The sequence below is a fragment of the Eucalyptus grandis genome, chromosome 11 (assembly GCF_016545825.1).
Source record: "Eucalyptus grandis isolate ANBG69807.140 chromosome 11, ASM1654582v1, whole genome shotgun sequence".
In the NCBI taxonomy this organism is placed as follows: Eukaryota; Viridiplantae; Streptophyta; class Magnoliopsida; order Myrtales; family Myrtaceae; genus Eucalyptus; species Eucalyptus grandis.
In genome coordinates this window covers 10,080,522-10,098,757 of record NC_052622.1, presented here as the reverse complement: position 1 = coordinate 10,098,757, position 18,236 = coordinate 10,080,522, and the positions used below count along the sequence as shown (strand labels likewise).

At 39.4% G+C, this 18,236-nt stretch overlaps 2 protein-coding genes across 2 annotated transcripts; both read left to right on the top strand.

The window, feature by feature from the left end:
- The first annotated feature begins 2,668 nt into the window (after positions 1-2,668).
- LOC104424755 (DNA repair protein RAD16) lies at positions 2,669-12,063 on the top strand. Its single transcript, XM_010037255.3, has 16 exons — positions 2,669-2,842; positions 3,152-3,301; positions 3,656-4,692; positions 5,113-5,235; positions 5,318-5,391; positions 7,023-7,086; positions 7,174-7,320; positions 7,417-7,502; positions 8,306-8,375; positions 8,860-8,985; positions 9,813-10,043; positions 11,000-11,104; positions 11,182-11,334; positions 11,435-11,523; positions 11,611-11,691; positions 11,768-12,063. The coding sequence occupies exons 1-16, from the start codon at positions 2,788-2,790 to the stop codon at positions 11,838-11,840; spliced, it is 2,664 nt and encodes an 887-aa protein (XP_010035557.2). The 5' UTR covers positions 2,669-2,787; the 3' UTR covers positions 11,841-12,063.
- A 2,836-nt stretch (positions 12,064-14,899) lies between these two features.
- On the top strand, positions 14,900-15,355 carry LOC104427153 (dirigent protein 22-like). Its single transcript, XM_010040296.2, has one exon. It carries the CDS (start codon positions 14,900-14,902, stop codon positions 15,353-15,355), a length of 456 nt encoding a protein of 151 aa, XP_010038598.2.
- Positions 15,356-18,236: the final 2,881 nt, after the last annotated feature.

Sequence of the window (18,236 nt, the reverse complement as noted above, 5' to 3'; positions counted from 1 at the left end):
GAGAGGGAGAGAGAGAGATTTATGACGTGTTTTGGAGAGGTGTTTGGGAATGTAAGTGGGGGCTGGCTGATAGCATCCACAAGTATAATTGCTTGCCCAAAGGAAGCAAAGGAGTGAAAGCAGACACGGAGGCCATACACTGTCAAACGTGACTGTCGCCTATCCACTAATTAATCCGGAAGATGCCCTTCGTGTAGGGACAGAAGGGGGATGATTTTGACTTCTCCTCGCAAATTGAGCTTTTCTTGTTCGCTCTAATATGGTCTTGCATGGTTAAAGTTGATTGGGCCCAATGCTAATGGAAAAGCCCATAATGCCTATTTGCCGTACAATAGGCCGACGAACGAGTCCTTCCCTCGGGTAAATGTGGGCCGAACCATGAGGCCCAAACACCAGCATATGGTCTTTCTCTGTCTGCTTGTGGAGGATAAGATATGTGCTATTGCTTTGTATGAGATTGGGCAAGGCCTGAATTAAAGTCACGCATTCAGAATTTGAGAATGAGTTTGAACATTGCAAAGAAATTAAATCTATGAAAAATAACGCCAAGCTTATAATGATACCAAATTCACGAAATATGTTGGTAATCTCATAAAAATATATGATCTATTACTTATTTTCTATAAGGTTGTGTTTGGTCGTCAAGATTTTTTGTCAAGATAAGACTAAATAAAATAGATGAGAAATGTAGAGATTTTACTATATCTCATCCACTGTTTAGTAGATCACAGTGATTAAGTCAAACATTTTCATATTCTTCATTGCTTGGTAAAAATAACATACTAGTATAAATAAATATGAAAATGTATAATCAAAGAATGTGAGAACATCTCGTGACACACTTTAAAGAAATCATAAATGCATAATTAGAGATAAACTCCATAACTCAATTTATAATTATTGTACGATCTAAATGTTAAATAGCATATAAGTTCATTGTACCATTAAAGAGTCACGCGTTTGATTACGACGAGAGATATAAATATTCATGAACAATATCGACGATGTAGATTGAATGCCAAATCTAATAAAAGAGAGATAATAGGATTCACATGTTATTCTAAAAAATATAGTGCTTCGTTTTCATGAAACGTCAACATCAAGCACAGAGGTTTTTTTTTTTTTGGACGAGAAGCACAGAGGTTTGGATGAGAAAGGGTTTGGACTGTTTTGTTGCTTTTGTGGATTTTTTTTTTCTTTAATGTGAACCGGAGAGATATAGAAGAGAAAGAAACTTGACTCTATCGCCATCGTTTAGAGTTTTTAGGAGAATAAAGGAACTACAGAGAAGTCACGAAACTTCAGCATGAACAAGAGTTATGGAGAAGGGCTTGTTTGACAACATGTCAAACAGTGTCTAATTCTGATTTTTTGTTCCCAGAATCAGTTTGGGACGAAAATCGCGTTTGGTAAAATTTTTGTTTCCGAAACAGATTGGGAAGATAATTGAGAATAAAAAAAAAAAAAATATGATTCTTCGTCCAAGAATAAAAAAAAAAAAAAATCAAAATAGTGAAACTCCCATTCTTCCCTTCCGTCATCCCGTGATTGCCGTCCGCCACCGCCCGCCATCCGCCGTCGCTGGTCGGCGGTCCGGCGAGCTCACCAAGCCAAGGCAAGGTCCGGCAAGCTCGTCGGAGGCAAGCCCAGCCACCGGCGAGGCTTAGCCTCGCTCGATCTGGTGAGGCCCAGCCTCGCCCGGATTTTGCAAGGCCAAGCCTAGCCCGGCCGCCCGGCGAGGCTCGGCCGACAAAGGCCGACCTCACCGAGGGCATGACCGGTCATATGAAGAAGAAGAAGAGTAGGAAAAAAAGGGAAAAAAAGAAAAAAGAAAACAAGAAAAAAAAAAGGAAAAAAGAAAAGAAAAAAGGAAAAAAAAAAAAATTATTTAAAAATTATTTAGAAATCAAAAGAAATTAATTTGGAACAGAATTAATTAGTGCGGTATCAAACACAATTCTATTTCAGAATAAATTTTTTTGGACAATTACCAAATGTGTTTTTTTACTCATAATCAGTTCCTAGGAACAGAATAAAAAATAATTATTTTTAGTCAAAATCAGCTCCGGAACCAAATCGTTACCAAACGCACTTGAAGAGCGAAACAAAGATGGTCAACTTTTTTTTCACAAATCTCACTGCCCCTCATTCTTTAGGAATTTTCAAATTTGAATTTCTTCATTTAAAATCCACCTTCCTCCAAGTTTGAATTTCTTAATTTAAAATACGAGCTCTTCTACTTTATTTTTATATATTTATTAATTTTCCTCTCTTTAATTATTTTCTTCATTTCATTCCTTTTTTATCCCCCTTTTTTTTTATCATTCCTTAATAAACATTATATTAAATGATAGTTCATGCTGATATACTTAAGATACGCAATGAACAAATAAATAAAACGAAAATCATTGTTATTTTTTTTTTCTCATTTTGAATTCTACATTTTATAACGCAATTCAAATGTTATTTATACCTAACTATTATTTTACTAATGTAAAAAAAGTTTGTTACATAAGTGAAATCCTATCCAACTCTTATTTCACTTCAATCGACGCGCTGACGTGGCCAGAGGATTTTTCCCGCCGTCGCCTTGGCGCTGGCCGTAGCAGGACTTTTCTCCACCGACATTACTCATATAAAAAACCACGCTTCTGCTGCTGCTAACTAACTCCCCTGGCCGTCTTGCTCTCTCTCTTTCTGCTTCCTCTCGGCCGCGAAGGCCGCCCTCCGTTCTCTCCCTCCCGAAAACCCTAGAAACCCCCGATCGCCTTCTCTCTCCGTCGTCCGATGAGGCTCCGGTCGCGCGAGGTCCGGCCGAACCCCTCCGCCGATTGCCCTAACGGTAACGCCTCGCTTCCCGTCCCCCCCCTCTTCCGATCGCGGTGGCGGTTCGGGGGTCCTCCGTTTCGCTCCGCCGGCCGCGGCTCGCCGGAATTTCTTTGCTCCGTCCTTTGCGATGAGGGCGCGGAATCCGAGTCCGATCGGCGGGCGGGACCGATCGGAGTGTTTTTCTCGATTGGTGCAACGCGTGTCCCGTTTCTTTTTGAGCGTGCTGGCGGGAATTTTTTTTTTTTTTGAGCTTGCGCGGCGGGTTCTTGGCGGAGTTTTGCTCAGTAGGCTTCTTGATATTTCTTTTTGGGGTCTTTATCAGTGTTTGTTGAAGACGATTCGGAGAGGGAATGCAATGGGCAAGAGGACAGTGACAGTGTGATTGGCGGCAGCCGCGGTGCCGACGAAGATATGTATGTTCCTTTTTCGGATTCTGAGATGAGCGGCGGCGGCGGCGGCAGCAGCAGTGATGGTAATGTGGTTCCTTCTCGTTAATTTTTTGCCGTTGCTCCGTGACGTGTGTGCAAACGTACGTCGTGATTCTTGTCACTTCGTGAAGTGTTGTACTACTCTGACGACATTTAGGCTTCGTCAGAATTTTGTGGAGAGATTTTGTTTTGACTCTCTTCTAAGCACGAGAGCAATTACTGTTTATGGTTGAGTTATAGCCTCTTATAAGGAACAACTGAAGCAATTAGGTAATGGCATATGAATGAGCTATGTTGCTAGCAAGCTTTCTCTGAAGCAAATTGGGGCAATTTAAGCATTGGCATTGTTGTGACGAATTTGACACAGTACCACAGTAACAGAAATGGTCTCATTGTAGGTGAAGTGGCTGATTCTGGCAAGCATTCAGCCAAAAAGGCACGAGTTGTACCTGACTTGGAAATGGAGGATGCAAGCCACGATCTAGAGGAAGTCATCCTGGAAGGAGGGGAGATTGATGGGGATACGGAGATCAATGAAATCGCTCAGCAGCTGGCTGATATGAGAAATATCGGCGCTAGAGGTTCAAGGAGAAAGAGAAAAGGCCGAAAGAAGAGAGAAGGGCCACCATTATTGTGGGAAATTTGGGAAGAAGAGCATGAGAAATGGATCGATGAGAACTCTACAGAAGATATTGATCTGGATAATCAGAATGAAGTAACAGAGACAGTGGAGGCATCCTCAGATTTGATCAGAGAATTGCTGAGGTATCAGAAAGAATGGTTGGCATGGGCTCTAAAACAGGAAGAGTCTGCAACTAAAGGAGGAATTCTTGCTGATGAGATGGGAATGGGGAAGACTCTCCAGGCAATTGCTCTTGTCCTAGCCAAACGGGAAATCATCCGTAGCATAGGCACTGGATTGGACTGGTCCTCACCTTCGGCAGGTTCATCGACAAGTTTGCCTGAAATTAAAGGAACCCTTGTCATATGTCCTGTGGTTGCTGTGACTCAATGGGTTGGTGAGATTAATTGCTCCACTGCCCAAGGAAGCACTAAGGTCCTAGTATATCATGGAGCAAATAGAGGAAAGACTGCTGATCAGTTCAAGAACTTTGATTTTGTTGTAACCACATATTCACTTGTTGAAGGCGAGTACAGAAAATTTGTGATGCCACCCAAGAAGAAGTGCATTTATTGTGGGAAGTTGCTTTACAAGGAGAAAATGACAGTTCACCTTAGGTACTTTTGCGGTCCTCATGCTGTCAAGACAACGAAGCAGTCTAAGCAAGAAAAGAAGAAAGGCAAACAGGCTACGCAGCGGGGAGAAATAGAATCTACAGTAGAGAGCATTAGTGATTTGGAGGATGATCAAAGCCATCGTGTGGGGAAGTCGCTTTTACACTCAGTGAAGTGGGAACGTATTATTTTGGATGAGGTGAGTGAATGGGAACATGTTACTGTGATATGAGTGCTAACATAGTTTAATGCTTTGTAACTGATAGAAAGATTTCGATATTTCCATGCCGACAACACGTGACTCCTTATTTTGTTTGGCTGGGTGAAGCCATGCATGAAGGCGTTAATTTACGTGTGGCCCCTTTTTCTGTTTGGCTGGATGAAGCCATTCGTGAATGTGTTAAGTTAATCTGTACTTGGCAAGACAAATATCTGTAAGATTATGCCTTTCACTTGGAGGTTTGACTTCTTCATGGGAATTGCATATGCATTTTTATTTTCCACAATTTATCAAAACACTTTTATGCGGGATCTCTTAGTATGATTTGCTTTGTGATCTTTGAAAGTTCATCTGAATGTACATTTCCCACTTATGCCTATGCAATTTTGTTCAATGTAGGCTCACTTTGTCAAAGATAGGCGATGCAATACTGCAAAAGCAGTTCTTGCACTAGAGTCTTCATACAGATGGGCCTTAAGTGGAACACCTCTTCAAAATCGCGTTGGGGAGCTCTACTCTCTTGTAAGTTTCTTTTTTATATGAGTGGTTAATTGTTATTCACCTTCTGTAGTCAATCACATTGTCCTGTAATGAATCTTTTCAGGTCCGTTTTCTTCGAATTGTGCCATATTCATTCTACTTATGTCAGGATTGTGATTGCAGAACACTTGATTATAGGTATGTAAAAGTTTCAATCACAAGATAATTGGGTAATTCTTTGTCCCATGGGTGGTTCCTGGTATAACAGGCAATCTCAGCCAGCAGGAACGAAGTTGTTCATGTTGACACAAAATGGTCAGAGCAACTACACGTGCAAAAAAACTGGTTTAGTGACTTGGTATACCAAATAATGTGGCAATCTTCGCATAGATATTTAAGGAAGCAGTGCATGTGGCATTCACTGCAAGAATATGTGGTGTCACTTTCTTAATTTACTTTGTAAACAAGTCTTTGTTCCCTACAATTCTATGGATGGTAAAGTACCTAGTTAGCTACATCCGTTAAATATTTGCTGCTCGCTACTGCTGGTTTAAAGAGTCATACCCATGTTCTTCTAGGCATCTTTATTAATTTTATCCTTAAGTGGAAGCTTCAACCTCCTAATCTTAAGTCTCAATTCAGCCTGCTCCTAAAGTGTCTGTACCTCAGGCTTTGGTTGCGTCTTTCTAACACATTAAGATCTGCAGCGTCAGGGCTAAGCTTTCATGATAACTGTTTGATGTTAATGCGACTTTATACTTTCATCTGCATGTTATCTTTCCTTTGCCTGAATGTGATATGCCTCTGAATAAATTATCTAGACTCTTGGTTAAGAGCGTGACATGATTTAGATCTCATGTTCCTATGTAGTTCTGATAGGGTGTCTTGATCTTGATGCAACTATTACTGGAATATCTCCTGCGATAGTGGATGTTCCATTTGGAGAACAAGTCCGTACTTGTCTCTTGCCCTGTGAGATACGTGTTTAAGTGCTGTTATCTCACATCATTATTCACTGAAGCATGCGCAAAATTTGTTCCTGAATATATTCCTAAGACTTAAAATCTTGGTCCACTGGTCCATGGTTGGTAGTAGATATGTGGATGCTATTGATTTGTATGTTGTTTTTGACATGATTTGGTGGGTTGCACCCTCTTGGGTACTGTAGTGGAGAATGGCCCTAAATTCATGATCAGCAAAGAAAATAGAAACTGAAGAATCTATTTATCTTTGATTGAGTGGCAATGACATATCCAAAGTTGTGAACTATCAAGCATCACCCCCGTTAAAGAGAATTTTTTTTTTTTGGATGTTAGAGTTTTCTCCCAGATGATAGAGTTGAAATTGCTTTCTTGATGTAAAAACCTTGAAAATTTGGACAGTGGGGCCATTGTGGAGCCTGTAGCTCCTATATTTAGTTTATAGTCTTTGCGAATGAGCATCTTATTGCTTTTAAGGGTGAATCATCAAATAGGTATAATCTAAAGAGGAGTTCTGTATGGGTGATGTTTGGCAGAGTAAAGATATAGGTATACATTAAAGATATAGACTGAGGGTGTAGACAGTAGATGGATGCATCTTTTACTCAGATGATCTTTCTAATTTCTATTTCCTTTTGCCATTATATGTGAGGAATTCTTCTTCAATTTTATATGTCGTCTGGGTTGACTTCACTTCCATTATCTTATCTAATGCAATCTCACCCTTGTTTTCTGCATTAACTTTATCAATTGGTCCTAGAACTTCACCTGCTTATTGCATGCACTCAGTTCAGTTAATATATATTTTTCCTTTGTTACCTATTTTGTAATTCTGTTGTTCATTTGCAGTTCCTCAAAACAATGTGCTGACTGCTCTCATAGTTCTGTACGGCACTTTTGTTGGTGGAATAGAGTGAGTTACTTTTTCATCAATACTTTGGCCTCTTTTTTTTTTTTTTCCATTTGAACTCTGATATAGAGTATATGTTGTTCTATCTAGTATATAGCAAATCCTATTCAAGCACATGGAAATGCTGATGGCAGAAAGCGAGCTATGATATTACTAAAACACAAGATTTTGAAAAGCATATTGCTGAGACGCACAAAAAAGGAAAGAGCTGCTGATCTTGCACTTCCACCGAGAATTGTGAGTTTTCTTGCATTTGTGCACAATTGCAATTCAGCATGTCCAAGATTTTTAACATAAATCCTCCGCTTCCTCCTCTCTTCACTTCCCCTGCAGATTACTTTGAGGCGGGATACACTGGATATTAGAGAAGAAGACTATTACACCTCATTGTACAATGAGAGCCAATCTCAGTTTAACACGTGAGATTCTCTTTGCTTCTCAAGTTTAGTCTTTGAAGAGAATTTTAATTTTGGTTCTATCCTCGTTGAAAATTCTTCCACACACCTTTTTTGAGGCGTAAATATTTTATGCATCTGTCTACTGCACATGGATTCATTTTTTGGTTTCTTTTAATCCTTTGAACCTTCCACGACTTTGCACTGTTTTTGATTTAGTCACTACTTTTGTTCTTTGATCTTGAAGACTGTGATAGCCCTAGTTGTTTGACATGGTTTATCTGCTGAAGCCAAGAAAGTTTTATTTAATGGTGGAAGAAGATATTACACATCCTTCAATGCTTGCTTTTGGCTGATATGTTGGTGACTGGGTGCATGCATTTGTTGAACATTTCAGGGGTGCATACAGCTAGCTTGCATGACCACCTATTTTATTCCATGAAGGTTCAAACATAGGTCTTGACTGTTTAGAGCAGTGGACTATATCATCATAAAAATAATAGGTCTAATGGCCTTTTCCTGCTTTTGCATCTTCTTCGGGTGATTGTGCCAATTTATGGACAAGCTTTGGGGACTTGTCTTCTTTTTACTGTTATAAGGGGAGATTTATTATTTCCCTGGGTTAAGATGCTGATGTAGTCTCTAAACTCTTGATATTGATTGTATCAGAGCAAGGATGTGGTTTTTACATCCGTTATTAAGAGACTCCCTTCTTCATTTCAATTGGCTTGACTTAATTTTCTCTGTTGTCTCTTTTATGTTCTATTTATTATTATGGAAAGTGTTTCTGGGTGAATTTCTCTTGACAGTAGTCTTTTGCCTTGTAGATATGTTGAGGCAGGAACTGTGATGAATAATTATGCGCATATTTTTGACCTTCTCACGCGCCTCCGCCAGGTACTTAAAAATCAGATGTTGGTTGTTCAGATTGAGGGTGAAGTGTCAAAGTCATCTCGTTATGCATTTACTGGCTTTCGTGGCGAGAACGTGATTGTTGAACTTTGTTGATATATATTTGGGAGACATCTTTTTCTGTAAATTTCAGTGCTTCCATCATGACATCACATCAGGAGCATTTAGATACACTTCACATGCATTCAGTCTTTCTGTGGATCATGAATATCTTTACTAGACACGGTAATGCTATGAGCTCAGGCCTGCCAGAACTTTGGATTGTTTATATGTAAAACCTTGACTAAATGGGACTTCATACTCAGATTACCTTGCTGGTCATGTCATAATGGAATTGCACATCTCAGATTGTCCTCTCCCTTTTATTCTCCTGAGAACTCACAGAAAATTTATTTGAACTGATTTACTTGAAGGGTATGTATATTTATTTATGGCAACTCTACATGTTGACATTGGTTAAAATTTGCAGGCAGTTGATCATCCCTACCTTGTCGTTTATTCGAAGAGTGCTGCTTTAAGAAGTGGTGTTATGGTTGAGCCTGATACTGGCGTACAGCCATGTGGTGTTTGTCATGAACCTGCAGAAGATCCTGTGGTAAATGATTTTTCCTTTGGCCTCCAGCCAGTTTAAAAGAAAACTAATTATGGTTTGAAAATAAGTGAGGAACTTCACTTTTACAGTCTCAGGCTGTCCCTGCTTCATTTACAGTACTTTCTGCACAGTTTGAATGGTTTCTGCCATCCACTTGTGTTAACGTTCTTGAAATAACCTGCTATTATTTCCACTTTTAGGAGTTTATTTGTTGGTTTTGAGCTCTGCATGATCCTATAGTGTATGGAAAAAATGTGATGAGTGGAGGGCTAATATTTGAGTCTCAGCTTTGCAACTGTTCTTTGGGCGGATAAGCAAGGTTTAGACATATTGAGTGCAAGATCTCTGCAGGGTAATTTCATTATTGTAGATTGCAAGGTAGAGATATGGATGTTCCAAAAGAGAGCTTTGCAATACCAAGCCCTATTTGGGACATGGCTGGAGCTCCTCCCACATATCAAGCTTGATGTGCGTATTTGGTCCAGTAGATGTGGTTGAAAAATGATAGCATAGTCTCTCTTGGCGCTTTGTCTTCCATGATGCCTTTGTCTAGAAAAGGACACTGTGGAGGCAATTTGATCATGTAGACATGGTCATATGTGTGTGTGTGTGTGTGTGTGTGTGTGTGTGTGTGTGTGTGTGTGTGTGTGTGTGTATGTAGCATATTGGATGTGCGTGTGTAGTCAGATGTGTAGGAACATGAAATTCTTTTGTTTTCTTTAAAACCGATGCTCTTTCCTGCTGATTTTCTATTTTGCTGTCTGAAACTCAAGCTTTCTCAGGTCAAGTCCATAGATTTTGTTACTAAATGGTTCAATTTTCTATTTCAGGTTACCTCTTGTGTACATGTGTTTTGTAAGGCTTGCTTGCTTGATTTTTCTACTGCATCGGGACAACTTTCCTGCCCTTCATGTTCTAAGCCGGTTACTCTTGATCTGTCTTCAAAGTCGGATGTTGGGAATAATTCTTCTAAATCAACTATCAAAGGGTTTAAATCCGCCAGTATTCTTAACAGGATACAACTGAATGAGTTTCAGACAAGTACGAAAATTGAGGCCTTGGTATGTGGTGCTTCACCTTTCGCTTGTAATTCTTCATTCATCTCTTTTGCTGGAAGCCTTCTTACAATGAATTACGATAGTAGCTAGGTCCTTACAGAGGCATAGTTAGTGGAGCTACTCTAGAATTTCTAGGACAATTAAGTTGATGTGCAGCGCACTTATGGCCTGATTAATGTGGATATGATTGTTTTCAATTTTTGAGCACATGAAATTGCATTTATAAGTAGGCTTTTGAAGGCCACTTTTAAGATGACTTGCCATTCTTCGAAGTAACCTGCTCTTGATCAAGTATTGCTAGATAATCTGAGTACGTGAAAGCCGCCTTGTGTACTTTGAAGCAGTAGAAATCTTGGTATTGGTGAATCAGCAATTTAATGCATTGGAAAAAAAGTTATCTTTTATGGTTCTTCCACTCTGATTGTAGTTTTATTGCCTAGACTCTCTCTATCATCTTCGTAGCCTCAATAACATGTTTTGAGTTTGTGAAGTTATAGCTGACAGCCATAGGCTGATGATGGATATCATAGTTTTTAGGTAATGCATTAGTGCTAGCTAAATATCCTGATCGATAGTTTTTTAAAAATATAAATTCGAATTGCTTCAAGGGCACTGAGAATCCAAGCACCTATGTGCCTTGAAGTGAGGATAATACAGAATCACAGGGCATTGCTGTAATCTTATAAAATATTGTTCCAAACTAGTGTTCACGACCATTGGTCATATATCATAGTGGCTTGGACTGTGGAAATAATGGTATCATTGAGGCCAACTGGAAAAAGTTGATGGGTTTCTCTGGCGCATATTTGATAAATGTTTATACTGGATGCTGGAGCAAATTGAATGCTTTTCATATTGATCTTGTTCTTTCATTTTATTTTGTCTGAATTATCTGCTGCTTTCAAGATTTAATATGCGTTTTCATTTATTCTCTTCTTAACTGTTGTGAATGATATCAGAGGGAAGAAATTAGATTCATGATTGAACGGGATGGTTCTGCCAAAGGCATTGTTTTCAGTCAGTTTGCATCGTTCCTGGATCTCATCAATTATTCCCTACAAAAGGTGAAATTAAGCATATCTTCTTTCCATTTGTTCATGATGTAAAGAAAAATGAAGATAATGGTAGTAGCCTCTTGCAGTCGGGCATAAATTGTGTTCAACTTGTGGGGGATATGACGATAAATGCGAGAGATGGTGCTATAAAGAAATTCACTGTTGATCCCTACTGTAAGATCTTTCTTGTGAGCTTGAAAGCTGGAGGCATTGCTCTTAATCTTACAGTTGCGTCGCATGTGAGTTGGATTTTCTATTATGGGGTTATTTATTGTATGGTATTCCTACTATCTGGCTATCAAAATCTCCAACTCTGATACTTATGGTCATCTCTTGTAGGTTTTTGTGATGGACCCATGGTGGAACCCTGCTGTGGAGCGGCAAGCCCAAGATAGGATCCATAGGATTGGACAGCACAAACCAATCAGGTAGTGTCTTCTCCACTGATATGTACTCTCCATGAGCAAAGCAAATTAGGCAAAACTCATATCAAATCTGGGTGTCTGCTTTTCCAGAATCACGAGGTTCGTTATTGAGAACACGATTGAGGAGAGGATTCTGAAGTTGCAGGAGAAGAAGGAACTAGTCTTCGAAGGGTAAGCATGTAATATGATATCCAGCTTTTTGTACACTGTGCTGAGCAAACTAAACACGTGCTCTTTCCCTCTTCAGGACTGTCGGAGGTTCGTCAGAGGCTTTGGGGAAGTTGACGGAGTCAGATTTGAGATTCCTGTTTGTAACCTAACTGGTGGTTTCTCAGGCCTCATAAGCTTAAAGCTGATGGCAGTTTGGGGCGCTCTCCATCGCCTTTGTCATCAAAATTGTAAGTAGGTGTGCTGTAGAGTTTTGACTTTTGAACTTCTATTCCTCGCTTCGGCCGAAACTCCTGTAGTTTGCTTTTCTTTCGACTCACCACCTGCTAATTGATTTCCTCCGTCTGCTGAATCAAAATCGCTTATCTTCACCAACCCATCCTACCCCTTAATAAGCCGAAATACTCGAGCTTCCTTTTCGCGATTGTACTCAAACTCATTAAAACTCAAAAGTTCCGGCAAAAGTAGGCATACATTAAATGAATGGTCCTGTCCCCGCGATGGTTGTTTTCTTACAGGCGTGTAACTAAAGCTAAATCATGTTGAATTTCAACCATGCAAATGAACATGCGAACCGCTTATTCGAGGGGAGCGACTTTGGAGTACCTCAGCTTGCTTGCGCCCCTTGCTTCCTGAAATTACACGTTTTTCCATGATAATTAATGTCAATGACATTCGAAGACGACATAGACGAGAGAAACATATAAAAAGGGTTGTTGGCATGGCCTCTTGCACAGATGCCCCTACTTCTTTATCGAGCTTTCGTTGAATTACTTCCATCTCGGTTCCTCTAGTCCCTGCAAAGTTCTGTTTCTCTGACATTCCCTTACGTCAGAACGTGGATAAACTCTTTTCGGCTAGGATAAAATTGACCAATGCATGCAGCCTCGCGAGTCACGCCTACCCTTGATCTTCGTATGCTCCACTGCGGAGTTCGCTAGAAGTGCCACTTGAGTTTCTGATGGGGTTTGCTACTTATTACACTGTGCCATGTTGTCAAATTGTGATATTCTACACTAATAATGTAGTGTTATACCATCGCGTATAGAGATTGCGGCTTGTTCATTTTTGATTGCTCGAGAAATTGATCAGAACATGATGTCTTTTAAGACGATACAATTTAGTTGTTGATAGCTGAATATTTTCTGTTACCTTTGAATATCCAGACATCCACTATATGACATATATACTAAATTGTCTAGCAATTTTGAGTTTGATATACACTTAGGCTCTGCATGGTAACATTTCATGGTAATATTTATGTTCCTTAGGATTTATGTTCTTTTGTTCTCCGGAACAAAAAAAAAAAAAATAGAAAAATCTGTTTGATAAAATTTTTGTTCTTGGGAACAATTTTTCTATTTTTTTTGTCCCAGGAAATTTAGAAACAAAAAAAAAAGTTGTTTTGTTTTCAAAAATAATTTCTAAAAATAAGCTAATTTTCCTTTTTATTTTTCTTTTGTTCCTCTCTCTTGCCGCGGCCACCTTCAACCGCCTAGAACCATCGTTGACCGTCGCTTGCCGGCCGCTGTCGCCGACCGTCGACCACCGCTGTCGATCGCCCATCGTCGCAGTTCGACGATGGTCGATGGGCTGTGCGGCGGCGATCGGCAGTGACAATTAGTGGCCGGTGGTTAGTGGCGCGCAACGATCGGCGGCGCGACGGCCGGCGGTCGGCGATTCAAGAATAAAAATGAATAAATACAAAAAGAAACTATTTTGTACTAAACGTATTTCTATTTTTTTTTTTATTTCAAGAGTAAAAATTTTGTGTAGTTATCAAACTAGGGGTGATCAGGTCCAGGATAGGTAGGGTCTAGACCTGAACCTTGTACCCGACCTTATTATAACTGGTTCCTATTTTTTGGATCCTATACTCAACCCTGTTTGTATTGGATCCTCTATCCGACCCACCTTGTTTTTCTGATTTGGTTCCAAGGTTAACCTTGTTTCTACTGGAACCTGTTTTGCAATATCCCGATATCCTATATGATTTCGAATTTTATATTAATAAGTAAGAAAATAATGTAATCCTCCTAATTTATATTGAAACATTAAGCGTTGGTAATAACTTAATACATGAACTTTTTGACTAAACGAAAAATTAAGGATCCATAGAGCTAATTATTATAAATAAAATGATAAGACAAAGAATTAGCAACAAACATAGATCTAATATTAGTCTTATTCCCGTAACTATTATATGAAGTTACTCATTTATGCAAGCATAACTCCTTATACAAAGAGAAATTAGGCGAGCCGACGAACACCATCCGTCCATTAGACGGTGTAAGAGGGAGCCGGTGAGGGAGGGAAGCAAGTGAGGAAAAGGAATGACAAATGAGGAGTGTGTGCATTTTTGAGAGAGCCAAGAGAAAAAATATCATGTGATTACGGGAGTAAGAATAGAAATCGGGAGAGAAAAAAAGAGTTTTAGACCTCTACTTACAAAACTAGTCCGAGAACCGGTTCCAAAACCGGTCTAGGAACCGGTTTCTGGGTGGGTAATCATTCGGAACCTATTCCCGGACCAGTTTAAACCAGTTTCGAATTTTGGGAACCGGTTCTTGCACTAGTTTCAATGGGAACCGGTTCCCAATCCTATTTTTCGGGTAGGCCGGTCCGGGAACTGGGTATACCGGTCTAGTTACACACCCCTCTATCAAACACCTTATTTTACTCAGAAATTGTTCTCCGAAGTTAAAATAGAAAAGAACTATTTCTAAAAAGAAACTATTCTCCAGCCAAAGAATCATTACCATGCATACCCTTAAAGCACCTTTGCCCTAGAAATATAGTTCCAGTTCGACTCCCGATCTACCCTCGACTCCCAGCTTTTAAACCCTCTCAAACTCTATTCAGTCACATTTTCCTTAATTCCAACTTTTGTGGGGTCAAAGATGAGAGATATCGAAAAATGTATGATTTGTCAAAAACATCCACATCATCAGATTTCCTTCACTAGATCACACTATGAATAGGACCTCTATTTCACCATATCTCAAGCATCCACTCCAAAATCACACTCAGCTCTTACAAACTCCCATCACTCAGAAACTCATTTCAATCCATCAGTTTTCACACAAATGGCACCAAATGCATTTCGAAATTGGCCACACTCTAACTACTTGTTCTTCTAGTCATTTATGCTTCCTCAGAAGCTTATCTCAACTTCAACCAAAAGCTCAAAGAGACCAAGTTGGTCTTCTACATGTTCAACTGGGAGACCGGCCTGAACATAACCACCGTCCCGGTTGCTGGTGTCCTGGGAAACCAGTGGTGGATTCTCGGGTTCGGCACTGTCTTCGTGATCAATGACAAGCACACCAAGTTGTACGAATACAACTCCACGGAGGTCGGGAGGGCCCGAGGAGCCTATGTGAACTTGGCGGTGGACGGCTCGGATTTGCACCTGTTGATGTCCCTTGTGTTCACCAACCAGGAGTTCAGTGGGAGCACACTAGAAATACAGGGTTCCGATTGGTTCTACAACAAAAAAAGGGAAGTGTCCGTGGTGTCCGGCACTGGGAAATTCCGGCTCGCTAGGGGATACGCATTTCTGGAAACTCTGTTCCTCGACAGGTTAACTCCAATGCCATCATACGCTGGAACGTCACCGTTTATCACTACTGATTTGGAAGAGTTTCGGCTTTGGTTGCTCCTATAGAATAAATAAAGAGACGCATTGTCGGATTAGATGTGATAAGTGAAAAAACATTGGTAACTTGTCATGTTTTTTCTCTCTATTTGTGTTTTGATCCGTCATTAGTTCACGTCAAAAGAAGAGCTTGTATGCCAAAATCTACATGTTATTGGGAGGATTCATAGAATAATGTGTTTTTTCTGTCTGTTAAAGTAAGCTCAAGATCTCTGTCTACTTGGCATCAAATGAAAGAAAAAAAAATGATCAGGGACTAAATTGAAGAAAGCAGATGTATGTGAACAGAATTGAATAAGCAGACCCGTATAAAATTTGCAAATGTCACCATTATTTAAACATAGTAAATGAATTAGTCATAAGATAATGAAAATGGGAAGGTAAATCTCCAATTCTACCTCATCATGAAATATGATGTGATGAGTTTTCGATTCACTTCGAACTTGGAATCGATCTATCCCCAAGTACTTCAATTATATAACATCGTCCCTTTTGAGGGACACATATCAATTATTTCCTAGTGCGGTCCAATCTGCTCATTTGCACGAGGATAAATGCTTCTCACATATCCATTACAAAGTGTGAGATTTTGTAGTATCACTATAAATTATTCTAAAAGTTTAAATTATTAGATAAATGCGTGATTTATTATTTAATTATTCCAATCCCCTTCATTCTTAGTCTAGTCTTTTTTTTTTTTTTTGCTTAGTACTGAGCGTGGACATATTTTATTAGGGAGGCAAATGGAACTGGAAAGATTTGAACTCAAAATTTAATATTATATGAGATTTTGTACTATCATTACTAATTATTGTAAAAACTTAAAATATTAGATGAATGTGTGATTTATTATTTAATTATTTCAACACAAACAAAGTCTAAGTAAAATTTCATGGAGGATGTTTACCCCCGCTTCAGAAACTAGCAACAATTTCGGAGAAGATGGGAGTACAAGATGCCAATCGATCGGCTCCATCTTCCTTTGCACAGCGTGTGAAGCTACCAAATGGTTACAGATGTTAAAGCTTCCTAGGGACAGTAGAAAAGAACTTGAAAATGATCTAATTCCCTACAGATGGCCACTAGGACAGGCTCCAACTTCCCAAGATCCAGTGGTTACCCCGCCTCGTGTTATCTCATTATACATAAACCCCCGGGATTTTTTCTTAGCCAGTTGAACAGGGTTCCACACATCAGGAGCTTCTGTTGTATCAACTGAGTCTGCATCAACTACTAAGCCTCGCCACCAACAAGCTCCCCATCAGAATTCCGAGTCACTATTCCAATTTCTGCTTCAGCCCAATCGACACTATCGGCTGTCTACAACAAACTCCTTCACTGCAGTATCGACCGGGGAGGCCACAATTTCGGCAGGTTGTTCAACCCGGTTAGAAAAGCCATCTCGTTTCTACTCTTCCAAATATGCTAACGACAGAAGGCTGTTCTAGTCATAACTTCTAGGGTAGGCTCAAACTAGCATCTGAACGAGATCCTTCAGTCACCTCCTCGGCCACACATCAAAAGTGGTAATATGCTCTTCACAAATCCCGATGCTAGCACATTCAAACCTAGTAGCTCTACATCTAGCACATGTTAGCAACAAATGCTCTATAGTCTCCTTTTCTCCTCGGAAAAGACTAGAAGGATCCTGTTTGATCTTCCCTAAGAATAAGTTCTTGTTGGCAGGAATGGCTCCAGAGAAAACTTTCCACAAATGATGCTACACTTTTGGTGGGCATTGGACTTTCCAAGTTACTTCCCACACCTGCTCCTCGTTTGCACGAGAACACGAGGCTTTTAGTCTAACCATAACTCTTTTTTCCAAGTTGTCTTGCACAATGACAAGCAGTTTTGACTGAATTAGTCTGTCCTTTCCTTTGCTCCAATTAACTTTGATTCTTTGAATTCTGTCCAGTTCCTCCTCTTCCGCTTGATGCCTAATTGGTTCCAAACTCCAACGTTTGGAATCCTGATCAATAAGAGTTTCCACCTTTAGAACAGAATTAGTGTCTGCATCAAATTAGGTTGCAGCATTAGGTCCTCCCTTTGAGATACCCAATTATCTCACCATACCAAAAAAAATTCTCCATTGGCGCCATACGGCTTCTTACTTCCCTACCTCCTTCCCGTCAAGTATACCTTGCCAGCCCCAAGAGTTTCTGCAATCTAATTCAGCATTTACTTAAAAGATTCAATTAAGCAGAAATATTCACTCAACGTGATGAATAAGTGTGACGGATAACTTAATTCATCCGACAGAGGAAACAATTGATGGCGGCTATAATTTTGCCAAATATATTGGTAAGAAATTAACTGTTCAACAATTCATTAACCAAATAACCTTTTATTTCTATTTTCAGCGCTCATGATTATCGTTTAAGATTCCGTGCTTAAATTTTCAGTGCATATCTTTCATTTTATTAAAGAAGCCCTTTCTTTTGTCTTTCAACAAAGAGCTGAAACTAAGGACCTGTTTGATAAAACAGAAAATTAAGTGCTAAATTTTAAGTGCTGAAAATGAAAAATATGATGTTGCTTGATAATAGGTTAATATGGCTAAGACTGAATATTAACATTGGCAGATTTAGGCTTCTAAAAATGTAATGGACAAGGTTTTAATTCCTTTCTGAATGTCTACTCTATTAACCTCAATTTTATTTAGAAAATAAAGCAATTCTTTGACTTAATCAAATCATTTAAATTAAAAGTACTGTGGTTATCAAAAGAGCTTTCTCTTATAAAGTGCCAATGTACTAATTTTCATCACTTATTGGAATTATCATCAGAAAACCAAAAATTTAATAAAAGTTCGGTGCTATGATAGAAACTTATCAATACAGGGTTAAGTAACTTGTTCTCCTATTTTCGTTGAATTAGCCAACAAAAGGGG

Coding starts and splice junctions, on each gene's coding strand:
- LOC104424755 (XM_010037255.3), top strand. CDS start 2,788: ATGAGGCTCCGGTCGCGCGAGGTCCGGCCGAACCCCTCCGCCGATTGC. Junction 4,693..5,112: donor AACGTATTATTTTGGATGAG/GTGAGTGAATGG, acceptor TGTTCAATGTAG/GCTCACTTTGTCAAAGATAG. Junction 11,692..11,767: donor AAGGAACTAGTCTTCGAAGG/GTAAGCATGTAA, acceptor TTCCCTCTTCAG/GACTGTCGGAGGTTCGTCAG.
- LOC104427153 (XM_010040296.2), top strand. CDS start 14,900: ATGTTCAACTGGGAGACCGGCCTGAACATAACCACCGTCCCGGTTGCT.